This window comes from Leptodactylus fuscus, chromosome 1, assembly GCF_031893055.1.
Source record: "Leptodactylus fuscus isolate aLepFus1 chromosome 1, aLepFus1.hap2, whole genome shotgun sequence".
NCBI classification, from domain to species: Eukaryota; Metazoa; Chordata; class Amphibia; order Anura; family Leptodactylidae; genus Leptodactylus; species Leptodactylus fuscus.
Window position 1 is genome coordinate 240,128,752 of NC_134265.1, and position 18,904 is coordinate 240,147,655.

The following is an 18,904-nucleotide window of genomic DNA, read 5'->3' on the forward strand; positions in this document are numbered from 1 at the left end:
TTTTGCTAAACTGGAAGAAATTGTATAATCCCCAATTTAGCAACCAATAAACAGATGTCTTTACTGATATCTAAAAGAAGACAGTTTCCATACAATGCTGTCCATATATGGTGGAAGTGGATTTTAATATGGCTAGCTTAGTAGCACATACTCCTTTGTTGACCCATTCCTCCAATTAAATATTTAGTCAAAGTGATAGCTAAAAGTAATTGCTAGCGGAGATCCTATATAAAAATAGATCTAGGTCTCCGTTCACATTTAACAGTCCTGTCTCAACGCGTTTCTCTTCTCTACTAAGGAGTTCATCAGGAGACTAAATGACTACTAGAGTCCGCAGACCCTCTGTTTCGTCTACAGACATATAGGTATACCGCGCCTTTCAATAATCTCTCACAAGACACGGCACCCTCATAGGTTTTTTACGAGCATAATAGTTCACTTCCTCAATATTTAAGATGGGCAGTTAAAACCACCGTTCCCCGTGCCTTGATGGTAGGCACAGGTACAGAGATGAAAGCTGAAGGCATCACGGCATTGTACATCCCTTTATACCCGGGACGTAAGGGTCTACTCACCCGGCCTTTCGCGCGCATCGCTCCAGAGTGGGGGCGTGTCTCCCGGAACTCCCGCGAGAGCCGCTCCCACCCTTTGATTGGATTACACGCGCGAGGCTCGGTTGTTATGGTGATGGTGACGCTACCAGCTCACCGTTCATGATCGGAGAGTGTTATTCTTTCAGGACATCCAGAGTCAGGTAGATATCATCATGATGTTCCCCTTGTCACATCCTCTACCCTCAAAGTCGATAGTTTGCAGTAATTCACAGCAACCCTGAATCAAATATATACATGTTTTACAGGGATGCGGTTTTTTACACCAAAAACGCACCATATGAATCCATACCAAGATAATAATGATGAAGGTGCGTTTTTCACGTAAAACGTGATACAGCAGGATGCACCATGGTTCTATAAATATCAATATCTTTTTAATAAGAACCATAATCCATAGATGCATAAATATATAGAGAAAAATATGTTCCATAATCATTTGGACCTATGACTGTCCAACCTCATCATCAATATATATAAATGCCATCCCAAAGGTGCATAGCCCAGAGATATCATTCCCTGACTATCAATATATTCCCTAACTATCAATCTATATATACAGTACTCTACCCTCTGGAGGTACCTCTCAAACCCAATCAGATTTTGAATCCAACTCATCAAATTTAATCATGTTTCTCAAAACTCCTATTACTAACCCATAATATGTTGGTATGGTGGTCTAAAAACTTTTTTTTATTATTTATGGTACAATATCGGTAAACGATCTGATTGTACACGTCATAAAGACCCACCCCCAAACTAACACAGTCGCATTCTCAAAAGAAAGGAATTGACATCAAAAACTCCCCTATACAGGAATTATTTAGATAAAAGATGTAAAAGAGATAATTTCATTCAAACCGTCCGGTTTCATACTTTTTAATTTGTAAGTCCACTTCGCCTCTTGTTGTAACAATTTTCTATCCAAGTCACCTCTACGTATAGAGGGTCTAACTATCTCTATCCCTTGGAATGTCAGAAATTTTAAATCGCCATTATGTTCCTCCCAAAGGTGTCTACTTATGGGTTGATCCTCTTTCCGATTCACATACCCCACATGCTCTAAGATTCTGCGTCTTAGTTCTCTTATGGTCTTTCCTACATAGTTCTTTCCACAGCGACATGTAACCAAATAAATTACCCCACTGCTCCTGCAGTTGATGTAATCTTTTATCTTATATGAGATACCAGTTTTGGCACTCTGGAAACAGTCACATTTTTTTACATATTGGCATGCTTTACATCCCCCACATTTAAACATCCCTTTGGGAGTTGATTTATCCAACCAAGTGTTATTCCCCTTCGCTGGCTCCAGGTGACTATGTACTAGGTGGTCTTTCAAATTCCTACCCCTTCTGAAGGTTATAGAGGGATTTGGGGTGATCTCGTTAATGATGTCAATATCTAATTGCAAAATTTTCCAATAGTTGTTGATAATGCCCCTAACGTTTTGATGCCTGTTATCATACGTTCCAATCAACCTTATAGATCTCCCTTCCTCCTGCCTCCTTCTAGGAACTAGTAGCTCCTTGCGGTCACATTTCGCGGCATGATTAAAAGCCGTTTTTATTGTTTCCTCAGGATATCCCCTCTGCCTAAAACGTTCGCATAGATCTAAAGCTTTTACGTTAAATTCTCCCGTCTCAGAGCAGTTCCTACGTTTTGAGAAACATGATTAAATTTGATGAGTTGGATTCAAAATCTGATTGGGTTTGAGAGGTACCTCCAGAGGGTAGAGTATTGTATATATAGATTGATAGTTAGGGAATATATTGATAGTCAGGGAATGATATCTCTGGGCTATGCACCTTTGGGATGGCATTTATATATATTGATGATGAGGTTGGACAGTCATAGGTCCAAATGATTATGGAACATATTTTTCTCTATATATTTATGCATCTATGGATTATGGTTCTTATTAAAAAGATATTGATATTTATAGAACCATGGTGCATCCTGCTGTATCACGTTTTACGTGAAAAACGCACCTTCATCATTATTATCTTGGTATGGATTCATATGGTGCGTTTTTGGTGTAAAAAAACGCATCCCTGTAAAACATGTATATATTTGATTCAGGGTTGCTGTGAATTACTGCAAACTATCGACTTTGAGGGTAGAGGATGTGACAAGGGGAACATCATGATGATATCTACCTGACTCTGGATGTCCTGAAAGAATAACACTCTCCGATCATGAACGGTGAGCTGGTAGCGTCACCATCACCATAACAACCGAGCCTCGCGCGTGTAATCCAATCAAAGGGTGGGAGCGGCTCTCGCGGGAGTTCCGGGAGACACGCCCCCACTCTGGAGCGATGCGCGCGAAAGGCCGGGTGAGTAGACCCTTACGTCCCGGGTATAAAGGGATGTACAATGCCGTGATGCCTTCAGCTTTCATCTCTGTACCTGTGCCTACCATCAAGGCACGGGGAACGGTGGTTTTAACTGCCCATCTTAAATATTGAGGAAGTGAACTATTATGCTCGTAAAAAACCTATGAGGGTGCCGTGTCTTGTGAGAGATTATTGAAAGGCGCGGTATACCTATATGTCTGTAGACGAAACAGAGGGTCTGCGGACTCTAGTAGTCATTTAGTCTCCTGATGAACTCCTTAGTAGAGGAGAGAAACGCGTTGAGACAGGACTGTTAAATGTGAACGGAGACCTAGATCTATTTTTATATAGGATCTCCGCTAGCAATTACTTTTAGCTATCACTTTGACTAAATATTTAATTGGAGGAATGGGTCAACAAAGGAGTATGTGCTACTAAGCTAGCCATATTAAAATCCACTTCCACCATATATGGACAGCATTGTATGGAAACTGTCTTCTTTTAGATATTAGTAAAGACATCTGTTTATTGGTTGCTAAATTGGGGATTATACAATTTCTTCCAGTTTAGCAAAATATATACCCTATCATCGTTGGTATAAGGAGTTAGATATATCTTGAAGATTACTTTTGTTTTCTGGGTGAACAGGTGGGAAAAATAAATGAGACAACAATCTTCACCTCTTAGGATTAATACCCAGTATCTCTTACTCAATAGAATGTAGGGTATAGAGTTTATTTATTTTATTTAATTGTCTGATACCCGGGGTAATATTTTACTAAATTAATAATAAAAGTTATATTTTATGCCTTTTTTTGGCGAACACTGTATGTAGATTGCCTCAGTGGTTTCTGAATAAGTCCATTTATGTTCATATGCTAATTAGACTAGTGCACGATAGATGGTGCACACCTCTCTCTGCTGTTTTCTATGGGAGACTGCTGATGATGATGATGATGATGACTCAGCTTCCTGTTTGCTTCACACACATAGAAGATAATAGGATAGAGGAGGCTGCTGGGAACTTCCTGAGCTGGCTGGAGGCTCATTAGCATATAAATAAAAACGGACTTATTCAGACACCACTGAGGCAATCTACATACTAAAGGTAAGTGTGGAATAGCCTTTCTAAAGCCTATGCAAGGATCTGATTAGATAAAAATGACTTTTCCCAGTGATAGAGCCCCTTTAAAAATAGAGGAGTCAGATATCCTTAATAAAATATAAATTATAACATTTCTTATATTGTATTATTGATTTATGAAAAGTTTTTTTTTATTTGGAGGTGCACTTTAGGTGAGCCTTGTATTGGCTACTCACTATAATATTTTCAGAGTGACAGTCATATGGTACAATGTGTTTGTCCAGTGTTTCCTTAAATGCCAAATATTTAACAAAAATTAACAATCGACATTAATGATGATTCCAATTATATCAATGGAGTTGATTTGGCGACAAACACATGGATTAATGTTGTATGTGAAGACAAATATATGGTATGTTTGCAGAAACTTAATCTGTAGCTGAATCTTAATCATATTTGGTTTTGGCATTTTTTCTGCTTCACATAGATTTTTTTCAGCTCTAACTCTGTGAATGTAGGACATGATACTTTTTTTTTTTTTTTTTTTTTTTTTTTTTTTTTTTACCTAGCAGAAAAGAAAATCTCCAAAAAAAAAAAAAAAATCTGTCTCCCTTTAAAATTAGATGAGGCAGGTTTGATATGTTTTGGTGCTGATTTCAAGGCGGCAAAGCACCTCCAAAAATCCGCAACAAAAAACAGTGTGAACATATCCTTTAGGCCTCAAGTGCATGAACAATGAAAAACATTTATCATTGATTCACACATTTTTCATTCATTTTGTGATTGACAGTCTGTTTTTAATGCCCATTTTTCATCCATTTTTAACTGTCCAATAAAAAAATTCATAAACTTTGGTATTTTTTATGTATGTACCCACTGACGTCTGGACGTCTGTCACACATCGTGTGCATGAGACCTTAGTATGATTTTATGCATGTACATTTGCTGAAATCCCCCATCCCAGCACTGCACACTATGCAGGATATTTCAGCAGTGGTAAAGTGCAGTCAAAGAGAATACACGACAGTTACCTCATGGTCACTCTCCTGTTACTGAATGTGTGTAGCTATACTTCCCACCAAAATTTGCTGTGCAGGGTTCTACAATAGTAATGGTGCCAGCAGTAGTAATGATTCCCAGATTGCCTGACTTAGTAACAATCCTACCCCAGAGTGTCCCATTAGTACAAGCGTTCCTCCCTAGTGCTCCCAGTAGTAATAATGCTCCCCTACTGTTCCCATTAGTAAGTAGCTGTCTTCTTCAGCATAGTCTCCATACTGCTATTAAAGACTACCTGTTTGTTTTTTTTTACACTCCAAATCTGAATAAAATACATATTTGGAAATTGTAGAATTGTAGGGACTAAGTTTATAACCAAATTGTGTGGTTTTTTGACGTGGCATCCCGCTCCTGATTAGGCCCAAATGAATAGGCCTAAATAGAAGTGAGTCTCAAGCTGCGTAATCCACGGCAAGATATGGCATGTCGCTTCTTTTTTTGGCTACTAGCTAGCGGAAGAAAAAAGAGAGCGGCTCCCATTGAAGTGTGAACATACTCTAAGTGAATCATAAATAAAGGCCTTTTAGCCAACTATGACTGTGCATGCTTAATAACATGTTTATTACAAAGTCAGTTATGATTTAACCTTTGTGCTTATGTTTATGCCATTTTAGATTCCCTTTTCACAATCTGATGTTATAAAAGGGTTGATATTATTATTTTAGTGCAACAACTTTATCCTGATCGTTCTGAGAGCTTTGTCAGGGTTTGAGTAGCTATGTTGGGTGATCTGTACATTGTACATCTTTTAAAAGATCATGGTTAATGGTAGAAAATCCACTGTAAAACGTAGAAGAATTTTTGTGAAAAAGGAGAGAGGAATAGGAATAACAAATGGGAATATCCATATGGAAATGTGACTTGTAAAATATTTTCCAAATTAATTTTACGTCATCACCTGAAGTATAGAGCTTTTTCCTGTTTACTTTGCAGCTATTATATCTATACCCCATGTGATGTTTGCATAAAGGAATGTTTACTGGTCCATAACCATGTGAGCAACGTGAATTCAATACCGAGCTGTTCTGCTTCACTTGATATTCACTCAGCTTAGTTTAGCATGCTTGAACTTTGGCATTTGTGACAAAATGAGTAGGGGACATCGTAATACATGGTCACACAGAGCTCACCAGTGCACATGGCAGCTCGCTGGAAACAACCAAATGGTATTATTTGTGGTGGACTCTCTGGCCAAGAAAGTGTACTTGTCATTTGGTATTGGGTTACAGTGAACATCAGCAAATTGTCCTGTACTTATCATGCTTTATCATCAGGTCATAAAGTTAAACTTCTTTCACAAGTCATTTAAAGAGATAGTACAATACTAGAAAAAAACAATCCGCAAATCTGTTTACATCTGAGGGGGAATTTATTATTCCCTACAAGCTAGAAAACTGCATAGCTGGAAGTAATTGTGATGCACACATCCTTTTTTGTGTCAAAGATGTGCCATTATTGTCTTACACTCGGCTCACCACTTTTTATGAAAGTGGATAGAGCAGGGTGGAGTCTTAGCCGGACCAAGGTGGAGGCACATTGCCTTACAAATTTAGTATTGCTCATACCAGAAAAACTGTTATCTGGGAGTTATTTACCAATTGGCTAGATTTTCACTCATATGAACAACTATGGCACACCAAATACGGCATGATGCAGTGATAGTGAGTATTTTTATTAATCCTTCAAATGAACTTTAACAATTAGCCAACTTTCTCCAGCCCTCTCTAAACATATCATGAGATTCCAAGAAAGTCCCAGGTTGGGTTGAAACGCTGGGCAATTATGTTTCATTTGCTGGATTAATATAAACCTGCTTTATCATTGCACCATATTTGGAGTGCCATGGTTATATAAGTGGTAGTTAGAGTTCTAGTGCAGAGGAATGCGCCCGAATTATTACAAGGCTGGATGTGCAGTTAGTGCCAATGGGGAATGGACTAAAGCTGGCATACAAAAAAAGGCAGTCTTAATAATTGTCCCCATTATGTATATTGCTGCTCTGTAACAGATACAAGACCAGTGTGACTCTGTTTTTTGGAAGAAAAAAAACAAGTAAGGGCTCGTTCTCATCTGCGCCTGGCACTCCGTACTTCAGGTTTCTGTTTCCTGCACAAAACAGAGGCAGGAGACGGAAACCTGCAGGACTCTTTCTCACCCATTCATTTGAATGGGTGAGAAAGCTGTCTGGCGGTGAGCGTTTTATGCTCTCTGCCGTGAAACCGGGTTTTTTAATCCGGTCACAGAGTCGGACATGCAGTACTCTGTGTCCGGATTTAAAAAAACTGTTTCGCGGCGGAGAGCATAAAACGGTCACCACCGCTCACGGCCGGACCCAGTCTGTGGTTTCCATCTTCTTGCATGCAGAAGACAGAAACCACAGAACGGAGTGCCGAATGCAGGTGTGAACCTAGCGTAAATTAGAGTAAGGAACCATGTACACAACTAGTATGCAGGTTTGTGGAAAGCGGGATGGGCCTATACCCACATGGACTACCGTATGTAGTCTTTTTTTTTTTTTTTTTTTTTTTTTTCCCCAGACCCAGTGATTAGGATACATGGAGCAAGCTTCAGAAACAGACAGGCGTAAGGGGCCACACGGTGGCTCAGTGGTTAGCACTGCAGCCTTGCAGCGCTGGGTCCTGGTGTTCAAATCCCGCCAAGGGCAAAAAACCATCTGCAAGGAGTTTGTATGTTCTCCCCGTGTTTGCATGGATTTCCATCCCATATTCCCAAAAAAAGACATACTGATAGGGAAAAATGTACATTGTGAGCTCTATGTGGGGCTCACAATCTACATTTTAAAAAAAAAAACAAAAAAAAAAACCAGACAGGCGTAGAACCTGCTTCATATTTTGCAGCTTAATCCTACAGCCGCCACAGTAATCTGTAAAAGCTATGGATGTGGGTATACACCCATTGAAATGAATGGGCCCATATGGTATCAGATATTACAGCTCTGTAATAATGGATAGCAACCAATCCATTATTAGCGCACACCCCCCCCCCCACACACACACACACACACACGCACACACACCTCCAAGAAGGACTTCTAGCAGATCAGTCATATTTTTTTTCCTTTATGAGCTTTCCCTGACTAAGGAAGAAAACTGGTCAAAGATATTGCATTTCTTGTTGGACCAAGTGCTATGACTATAGACCTTTTTATCATTCTGTGGACAAGAGAGCAGTGTGTTCAGACACAACCACTGCTCTGTTTCATTTCTAAGGTTCCTTATGAATGTAATTAGCTACTTAGGATTATTACATGGGAGTGAACCAAGAACCACAATCTGTTTCATAACCGCAACAGATAAATGGTGGTGGTGCTGAAATGAGTGATGTCAGGTAATGTATCTCTCGATGATCCTCAGTGTGTATACATACCAATTGTCATTCAATGTTTTTGTCTTACCAGTACAGGTTAAGACTGACTGTTGATCTCATAAAATGCAGCAATGGATGGCGAGCTGTCTACGTTCTAACCTTTGTGTCTTCTAGTTACGTATTTACAGCAGTTAGTTGAGGGAGACTCAATGTAAAAACTCTGCCAAATTTCTACCAGGGAAATTCAGCCGAATGTTCACCTGGAAGCCGTGGCAGCAAAAGACTCCCTAAATTGAGTGGTTTTTGGAGCAGCTCGTATACAGACGTTGATTCACATTGTCTTACAAAAACTGCGCCATATAAGTGTATGAGCTGCGTCTGGCATTACAACTGTCTCTATAGTAATAAATGGGGCTGAGTGACATTATTACACCTGACCTTTATTGTGTAATGTCAACAAGGTATTGCCTTGCCTGACAATGGATCATAGGTTACCCGCAAGGGGTGTGACATTCTGTCAAAAAAAAAAAAAAATCAACCACCTGATAGGTTGTCTAGTGTAAAGTTTATACAAACTTATCATCCAACATCAGTCACTGTGATTAAATCTGCTGCATTTTTTTTAGTGGAAGTGGAAATCTGCGCCATCATAACTGTAGTAAAGACACTGGAAATCTTTTTGATCTCCAATGGCTGACTAGAATACCCTATCCCCATGTGTCAAAGCGATACTCTCCATGTAAATATCAGTTGCTACATTCCATACACTGTAACCACCCCTAAGGTGCTTCAGTATATTTGTATAATACATTTTCTTGTTATATGCACTGCTCTAACTTGTTTTGGCTGGTTCCAGTGATTTAGCTTTATGAAGACCCCCAACCCCCCCTTCCTTCCTTGATCTTAATACCAGAGCCAGAGCTGCTGTTGGTGGCCTGTAATTATTCTCTCACCTATGATACTCCTGTATAGAGGGGGCAGGATCCATCCTATTTGGGTGTTGTAATGAGTAAAATGAAATACCACTTGAGCAGACACAGGGAGCCCTTGTCTCTCCCTTCTATATATGCTGAGCTGTTACAAGCAATTGAGTCAGTTGTTTCTAGTGGTGCGCGCTGATCCTGTCATGTCTGCTCAGGTACTTGGCTTTGTCTTCTCTTTGATGAAGCCAAAATCTGATCCCTGTCAGTCGAGCATCCACCTTGATATTCCAGTATCATACACGAGGTTTGAGCTGGCTGAGCTTGCTAGAAAAGGTACAGTAACTAGATACTACTACTTCTTCTTCTTTATATGTATCTGCATTATGTGCATGGGATAGGAGTTATAAGAACTGGCATTCATGTTACTGAGCATGCCACCAGGATTATTAGAGAGTTAAAAATGTCACTTTTAATCTGTGAAGCCTTTTACAGACCTAAACGACAGGTGCCTTTTATTGTTTGTGAGAATGACATCTGGGTAACTAGGGCACTTCATAGATGTATCCTAAAAGTGCCACAATTGTGATTTCTGCACCTCACCACAATATTCTGTATGTATCACAAACTAACAATAGAAATCTTGCTATTTGTGCTCCTCAATTCGTATATGCAAAGCATACTTATAATATTTAATATTTTCTCTAGATCCAAATTATCTCATGGCCAACGAACGGATGAATCTCATGAATATGGCAAAGTTGAGTATAAAGGGCTTGATTGAGTCTGCGCTAAATCTGGGTCGGACCTTGGATTCAGACTATGCACCTTTGCAGCAATTCTTTGTGGTGATGGAGCACTGCCTCAAACATGGATTGAAAGGTAAGACTCCAGTCACCTCATGATCTCATGTTTTGTAAAGGTAGTGGATTTGGAACTCACTTTACATTATATGGTTTGGTAAGTTAAGTATAATTCAATTGTAATATGCTTTTGTTTTGCAGCTAAGAAGACCTTTCTAGGACAGAATAAATCATTCTGGGGACCTTTGGAACTGGTGGAGAAACTCGTACCAGAAGCAGCAGAGATCACTGCTAGTGTAAAGGACTTACCTGGCCTTAGGTAAGTGGCATGTTCTACAACTACAAGATCGGTTTATTAATTTATTGTAGGGATATTCACGTCATTTAGTGTAATCTCTTTCACTATACAGGTAAAATCTGTCAAGCTGTGGGCCCTTTTATTGTATATATCAGTCAAACCCCCAACAGTCGGTAATCAATAGCATATCCTCAGATTAGTTTCATTGAAAAATCCCTTTAAGGGATTACTATGTGTTACTAAAGTTGCTTGGGTTAATCATTCTTGTTGTCTATATTTATATTGCCACCATATAAAGCAACTCCCTAATTCCATATAAAGTTTTAAAATATGGATAATATAGTTACCCTCCTTTCTTAGAATTTCTGCCACTGATTCCTGGACACCACTACATTCATCTAAAATGACCTATAAGTGTTTGCCCTATGCTCATTACACTTCAGTAGTCTGGGACGCTCCACCCTGCTCTCAGATTTTCAGTACTTTAACTCTTCATTGCCCATGTTTTGTTAAAACTCTATGGAGAATTATAGAATTGCTTTAAATCGTAAAATATTGGCTGAAATGCATATTATGTGAGAAGTGACTGAATAGGTGATAATTGTTAAAATGTTTGACTATGTACATAAAAATTTTAACAAGGTTTTCACTCCTAATATTATTCATATTATTGTATTTTTAACTGATCTTTTTTTGACAGGACACCTGTGGGCAGAGGCCGGGCATGGCTGCGCTTAGCATTGATGCAGAAAAAGCTCTCGGAGTACATGAAAGCCTTAATTAATAGGAAGGATCTCTTGAGGTAATGTTACAAGTGATGGCGTTCTTTCAACATTAGAGGAGTCTATCATGGCTATTATTCTTCAAACAGATGGCTGTTTGTAGGGACAGGTTTGGCTTTCATGCCCTTCGACTGTCTATTTTTATGTCCATCCACAGGATCCATGCAAATAAATGGCTTATGTTTATACATAATTTTCTTGAATGGCCACCTTGTAACACGGCCACTGCAGGGGAAATGCCTAGGTAGTGCTATTATTGTGGCAAAATCAGCTGTGTGACGGGAGAAAAATTCAGCTCTTCATTCCTGGAACTACATTGTGGTCTCAGTTACTGAAAGGACAACTTCTTTAAAGAGAATCTACCAAAACCACTTCTATGCTATTGTAGGGGCTATTGCTGCACAAACCTTTTTGTGGGAAGAATATGCAAATCTGTTTCCCAAGATATAAATAGGGAAACGGTGCCTCTGTATGCTGCCCTGTTTACATCTTGGGAAACAGATTTGCATATTCTTCCCATAATCCCCTATAGTGGAGCGAAAATGGCTTTGTAAGACTACACACACCTGACAAGGTGGTCTCTCCCCAAGGAGTGACATTATCCCTATAATCTGGTCTAGAAGTCTCTCACCTTTGCCAAGTCAGTTCTCGCTAGACTGTGCTGAAGAGATCCAATCAGATCGAAACTGCACCGTCTACAGCTGGGATACTGACTTGGCAAAATCCCACATCATTGCAGCAAAAGGCTTTTGGAAAAGTCGGGCATGATGTTCAAAGGAACTTTCACTAGAGGGCAGCATACAGAGGCACTGTTTCCCTATTTACATCTTGAGAAACAGATTTGCATATTCTTCCCCTCATCCTCTACAGTGTAGCAAAAATGGCTTTGTAAGACTCCACACACCTGACAAGGTGGTCTTTCCCCAAGGAGTGACATTATCCCTATAATCAAACTTTTTTTGTGTGAAAGTGCAGTCTTGCCACACCTGCCAGAGCACATGTTTTCTTTCGTGGTTACCCCAACACCATCCCCTAAGCAGAAAGATCAGTGGGCAGCAATCCCAAAGGAAAACTGGGTGCAGTGATCAGCTCATTTCCATAAGGAATAAAAGTTGTACTTTGACATAAGAAAGTATGTTCACAATACTACTAACAGCCCCTATAAAAACCTATCTTTGGTTATGATAGCACTCCTTTAATACTGGTACATCAGCTTTCAAATTAACTTTATACTTAGAAATGAATACAAAGACAAAAAAACTCTACTTCACTGTGTTGTATGCTACTCCACAGAAGAATAATCTTCATTCCATGTTTAGAGTAGTCATGTCAACATACCCTAATTTCATCAATGATTTTGTTCACAAAGTAAATAAATTTGATAATTATTATAAAATCTAGGGGCCACACGGTGGCTCAGTGGTTAGCACTGCAGCCTTGCAGCGCTGGAGTTCTTGGTTCAAATCTTGCCAAGGGCAAAAAACCATCTGCAAGGAGTTTGTATGTTCTCCCCGTGTCTGCATGGATTTCCATCCCATATTCCAAAAAAGACATACTGATAGGAAAAATGTACATTATGAGCTCTATGTGGGGCTCACAATCTACATAAAAAATTTAAAAAAAAATTATAAAATCTAATAGTGATGTTGGGCAGTGGAAGTGACGTTATTTGGACTTCAGATTTTTTCAATGCAAAAGTAGTGCTGCAAAAATTATTTAAAAAATAACTAGTGTGCCTGTTTTTTGTCTGGGAACGAGGGCCTTATAGTGGCATGTGACTATAATGGCAATACTATGCCCTTAAAACATTAACATGTAAAAGTTCTGTGTGACAAAAAAAACAAGAACCTGATATGATCATGTATAAATGTATACTGTAACATCATTGTCTACATCCATCGATATGTTTGTATCAATATCCTGTTTTATTGAGCATTTAAACAATTGTGTTACCCTTTTTATGTTGCAGTGAATTCTATGAGGCCAATGCACTAATGATGGAAGAGGAAGGTGCTATAATTTCTGGCCTTTTAGTTGGACTCAATGTCATTGATGCAAATTTTTGTATGAAAGGGGAAGACCTTGATTCACAGGTATGTATTCATACATGCTTTGTTTCAGAAAAAGCCATCTCAGTATTGCAGTGATCAAAATTGTTTTGAATGACTAGGATTTTTGCTGGTCAGCGGTAAGTGGTAACTATGTTGTTTTTGTTCACTTTTAGGTTGGCGTCATTGATTTTTCAATGTACCTAAAAGAAGGTCCTATTGCCAAATCTAGTGACGAGTAAGTGAGAATAAAGAATATGATCAGTGTAATTTGTACTTTTAGCCACCTATAACCACACAATATTGGACTTTCAGCAGTCTCCAATTCTCCTGATCACTAGGGGACCTGGAGTTTGGACCCCCAGTGATCGGACACTTTTTTTTTTTTTTTTTCCTTAAATGTCCTTAAAGAAGACCTTTCATGTCTTCAGGCACATACGGCTTTATATATTGCTAGAAAGCCAACAATGCGCTGAATTCAGTGCACTCTCGGCTTTCCCGTTGTGTGCCCCAGAGGAAGAGATATCGGTGCAGTTACCGATAGCTCTTCACCGTCAGCAGGGCATTCCTGACAGTCTAGCTGGGAACGCCCTTCCTGACAGTAGTGTCCATAGCACTATACTGTTAGGGCATTCCTTACCGCCCAGCCATGACACTGAGCAGTGAGGAACGCCCCTTGGTACTAGTCTATGGACGAGTACAGTCATAAGGGGGGCGTTCCTCACCGCTCAGTGTCACGGCTGGGCGGTAAGGAATGTCCCCTCTGACAGTATAGTGCTATGGGCAGTACTGTCAGGAGGGGCGTTCCCAGTTAGACTGTCAGCAACTCCCTTCTGACAGTGAAGAGCTATCCGTAATTGCACCGATATCCCTTCCACCAGGGCACATAACTGGAGAGCTGACTGTCGGCTTCCTAGCGGTATATAAAACCGCATGTGCCTGAAAACGTGAAAGGTCTTTTTTAAATGGATTATCCAGATTCCAAAAAATACCTGCGAATATATCCACTGCGGTTCTAAACAAACACTCCTCCGTTGTGCAGCCTTTGCATGGCTTCCTTTTTATATATTATATTGGCTTTTATCATTGTATTTACATGCAGTGAATCTGTAAACAAACTGCATTTGCCATGATTCTTCTCCCTGTTTTCACTCTGTATACTCCTTCCCCCTTTCTCCACTCTTCCCTGCAATAGAATGGCAGGTAGTAAATCTCTCCCACATCAGAGGTCACATACTGCTGTAACTTTTCCTTTTCAACTTCACACGGCCGTTTCGAATAGTACTCGCTCATCTCTACACAACCCCATTAACTTGTAACCGATTGCAGACAGAAATGGGGTAGGCAACTTGCTGGCGCCAGTTGTTTTTGGCTGGGTTCTCATGTTGTGTTTGCACGGAATTGATCCCGTTATGAGGCTAAAACCATGCTGGCATTTAGACTGACACGATTTTCAAGTTGATTTCAGCTAAATGCAGTTTCATTGTTAATGGCAATGCAATGATTTCAGCTAAATATCCATTAATCATGTTGATAGTGAAGGTGACTTTTAGCTGCAGTTGGTAAACCTCACTCGCCTACATTTCAGTGCAGTATAAGGCCCCATCATGGGTGCATCTCAGTTGCACTGTTTCCACAACATGTACCGTATTTTCCGGACTATAAGGCGCACATAGAATCCTACGATTTCCTCAGAAATCGAAAGTGCGCCTTATAGTCCGGTGCGCCTTATATATGGATGGAAGCGGCGGCATGCGAGGAGTTAAGCGGCGGCCGCCGGAAAAGTCTGCGTGCCGCTTCCATACATTGCAATGGGAGCGTGCTATTCGAATAGTATTCGCTCATCTCTAACTTCAATTGTAACTTCTTACAATTGAAGTTAGAGATGCGCGAATACTATTCGAATAGCACGCTCCCATTGCAATGTATGGAAACTGCACGCAGACTTTGCCGGCGGCGGCCGCTTAAAGGGATTCTGCCATTAAAAGAAGTTTTTTTTTTCTCTTGACCACGTCGGAATAGCCTTAAAAAAGGCTATTCGTCGCCTACCTTTTGCCATATCCAGCGCCGCCTTCTTCCTGAGCTGCGTCCTCCCCTTCTGTGTCGTCTTCTTTGGGCGTCATGGATGACGAATGCGCAGTCGGCTCTGGCTGCGAGAGCCTGTTAGAGCCGACTGCGCATGCCGGTCATGACGCCCAAAGAAGACGACACAGAAGGGCAGGACGCAGCTCAGGAAGAAGGCGGCACTGGATATTGGATATGGCAAAAGGTAGGAGACGAATAGCCTTTTTTAAGGCTATTCCGACATGGTCAAGAGAAAAAAACTTCTTTTAATGGTAGAATCCCTTTAACTCCTCGCGTGCCGAGCGCTTCCATTCATTTCAATGGAAGCGTGCCATTGAAATGAATAGAAGCGGCTGGCGCGCGAGGGGTTAAGCGGCCGCCGGCAAAGTCTGCGTGCCGCCGCTTTCAATCAGACATAAGGCGCACTGGACAGCGCTGTGCCTTATAGTCCGGTGCGCCTTATATATGAACCTAGACAGGACTATATGGCGCTCATGGGTAATGCGCCTTATAGTTCAGTGCGCCTTACAGTCCGCAAAATACAGTAAATCCAGAGATGGCAGAGTTTAGAGATTTGGTTTGTGAGGAGGAGGGTGATCAAAAAAAAGTCTGTGATATCCGTTAACAGCAGTGACCTTGTGTATTGACTGTTTCCCGGGAGCATCATGCTTTATTCATTGCTCAGAGTGGAAATAGACTGTAGATACATTCTAGTCAAATTCTTATTAGAATTAGTACCTTTTAGGATATTACATACCAAATCACACATTAATAATGGAGTATTGTTTTTTGCAATAACCTCCAATAAAAGACTATTAATGATTGCAGGTTTTTTCACCCTGAAAACCTAACCTAAATATGTCCTGCTTGACTTTAGTGGTTTAATCTCTGGGAAGAAATGAAGTATAACATGACCACACAACATACTTTTTTTACTGACATCCTTTTTTTTGACATCCGACAAGACACAGTGAATTGATCGCTCAGTCTTTATAGCCAGCAGCTATTGTCTAGTGAGCATGACTGACTGTCTTTCTAGTTGACATTTTATTTCTAATTTTGGCCTGAAAATGCGTTAGTTTGATTTGTGATGGCAACTTGCTACCAGTCTTTGGGTTGTTTTCAGATAAGATCAGATGTAATATTTGTCATGCTATGAAAATAATGATACCTCTCTTTAGTAATATTGTACTCCTCAGTAAAATACAATACTATATTTTTCTTAGGGAAAAGATGCCACGTAGCAGGCCGCAGCGTGAAAGCAGTTTTTCCCTCTGTGGACTTCCTGCTTTAATTATACCTATAGGGAAACCACCAGCATTTCCATAGGTATAATTGACTGTTATAATTTTTCTGCAGTATGTGGATTGGATATGCCGGAATTCCATCCACTGGACCGTACAATGCCGTGGTTTTTGCCTTGGCATTTGTGACACTTTGGGCTTCAGCCTAGAACCAGGGGAAAGGAAATTTGAGGAAGTCTTCCACCTCTGATTACTCTTGAAATTCGGGTCTCAGCTTTGCTCACTAACTGTCCCCAGACACAATAGGACTATTCAGGCTGAGCCGTGTGCTTTTGTTTCTGTGACTAAATTAGCCAAGGAATCTGCAGCAAGATAGAGTAGGACATTTGGCTGCCGGGGGACATAACGATAGTCCTCATTCTGAGTCCTGCCTTTTCAACATTGCCCAGCTGAGAATGGCAAACATAAGCTGAAAATTTACATCATGGCAATTTATGTAGAGGCAATTGGCTTATTGGTGGTATTTCTAAATCTAATTGCCCCACCTCCTACACTACAACTAGGGCCAGGTTTATATGTATCTAGTAACTATTGGAATTGTGGTTTTATCTAATGATCTAATGTTTCTACTTGGATATTTTTCTTTTTCTTCTAGAGATGTCCAGATAACAGCTATATTAGATCAGAAGAATTATGTAGAAGAACTTAACAGACAGTTGAGGTACGGTATACATATTTATTTATAGCCAGCAGAATAATGTAAATTCTGGGTATTCTGGGTTCTACAAATACAGATTACTTTTGTATGCTTAAAAGCATATTCTCTGCAAAGAAATACGCACACACAGGACCCTGTCGTATGTCCATTTCTTTATTAATGTATTAGGTCATTTTCTGGCCATATGTATGCTGTCCATGTGAAAGCTTTATTGTAGGTCCTAGTGTTACCCAGTTATTTTATATATGTGTATATAGAACAACTCCAATTATGTAGAAATATCAGAAGAAAGTGTCTTCCATTTATTTGTAATGTATACAGCTGGGGCTCATGGGCCACTGAGCATAAATAATTAAAGTGATAATTAGTACTACTGACAGAAGAAATGCATCCTTTGCCCCAAGCAAACCAGTAATTCTCATTTACCCTATTATCCCATTATCTGTGCACTGCGTAAAATCAACCTGCTATAATTGGGTTGATGCAGTGGTTTTGGGCATCTGTTTCTAAATGGGAGTTGTCATTATACCTCCAAGTAGAATTTAAGCAATGTGTAAAATATTTATAAGTGTTTAAACAAAAAGGCACAACTTTTGGACAAAGAATCAATTTAATCATGTAGATCTCAGAGACAGGATTGTGTGAAGGCATAGATCTGGAAAATAATATATAGTATTTATATAGCGCCAACATATTCCACAGCACTGTACAATTTGTAGAAAATAGAAGAAAATTTCTGTTGCACTGCAAATACCTACGGTCTAAGTGAATTCCATCATTCTTAAATGGAGGAAGTGTGGACGAATCGGGACTCTTTCTAGAGATGGCTGCCTCACCAAATTAAGTACTCAGTAGAGAAGGTTGTTAGTAAGATGTGACCAAAAACCCAATGGTCACTCTGGCTGTGCTTTGAGGGGGGAACTTCTAAAAGGTCAACACCAAAAAGAGTTTTCAAAACAGGAGCTAAATGATGCTCAGACTTTGAGAAACAAGATTCTCTGGTTTGATGAAACCAGGATTACACATTAAATTTAATGTCTGGAAGAAACCAGGTGCTGCTTATCACCTTCCCAATTCCATGACTACAGTGAAGCATTGGGGTGTCATACTATGTGGGTGCATTTTTCAGCAGCTGCAACAGGTAGACTGGACAGGGTTGAATGAAACAAAGTACAGAGGGATTCTTTATAAAAACCTGTTTGAGTGCTCTGGGCCAAAGGTTCACAGCCAAGACCACACAGTGGTGGCTTAGGAATAAGTGAATGTTCTTGAGTGTCCCAGCTAAAGCCATGAGTTCTGTGGAGAAACCTGAAAAAGACTGTCTGTTGACAGTCTTCATCCAACCTGACAGAGTTTAAGAGGAACTGCAGAGAAGAATGCAGAGTATCCCTTACTGGGGTGCAAACCTTGTGGTGTCATAGAGGCTGTAATTGTTGCCAAGGCTGCTTCAACTAAATTCTAGGTAAATAGTCTGAATACTTATATAATGCAGTACTTCAGTTTTTTTTCCTTTTCAATAAATTGGCATAGATTTGTAGCATTCTGTTGAGTGCAGAATACAGGTGAGCAACTTGATTTTTTACTTTCTCAGGGCTGCAAAATAGCATG

At 40.0% G+C, this 18,904-nt stretch overlaps 1 protein-coding gene across 8 annotated transcripts in view; it reads left to right on the forward strand.

The window, feature by feature from the left end:
• The window catches only part of RUFY3 (RUN and FYVE domain containing 3), a 76,981-nt gene that overhangs the window by 31,559 nt on the left and 26,518 nt on the right, over window positions 1-18,904 (forward strand). For all 8 annotated transcript variants that reach the window (XR_012717370.1, XM_075285119.1, XM_075285156.1 and 5 more), the window contains 6 exons: window positions 10,048-10,221; window positions 10,344-10,461; window positions 11,141-11,242; window positions 13,192-13,315; window positions 13,447-13,508; window positions 17,234-17,299. Coding sequence is in view for 7 of the 8 variants with exons in the window: in XM_075285119.1 (XP_075141220.1) it covers window positions 10,048-10,221; window positions 10,344-10,461; window positions 11,141-11,242; window positions 13,192-13,315; window positions 13,447-13,508; window positions 17,234-17,299 (646 nt within the window). In the remaining variant the exon portion in view is untranslated. The remainder of the gene's footprint in view (window positions 1-10,047; window positions 10,222-10,343; window positions 10,462-11,140; window positions 11,243-13,191; window positions 13,316-13,446; window positions 13,509-17,233; window positions 17,300-18,904) is intronic.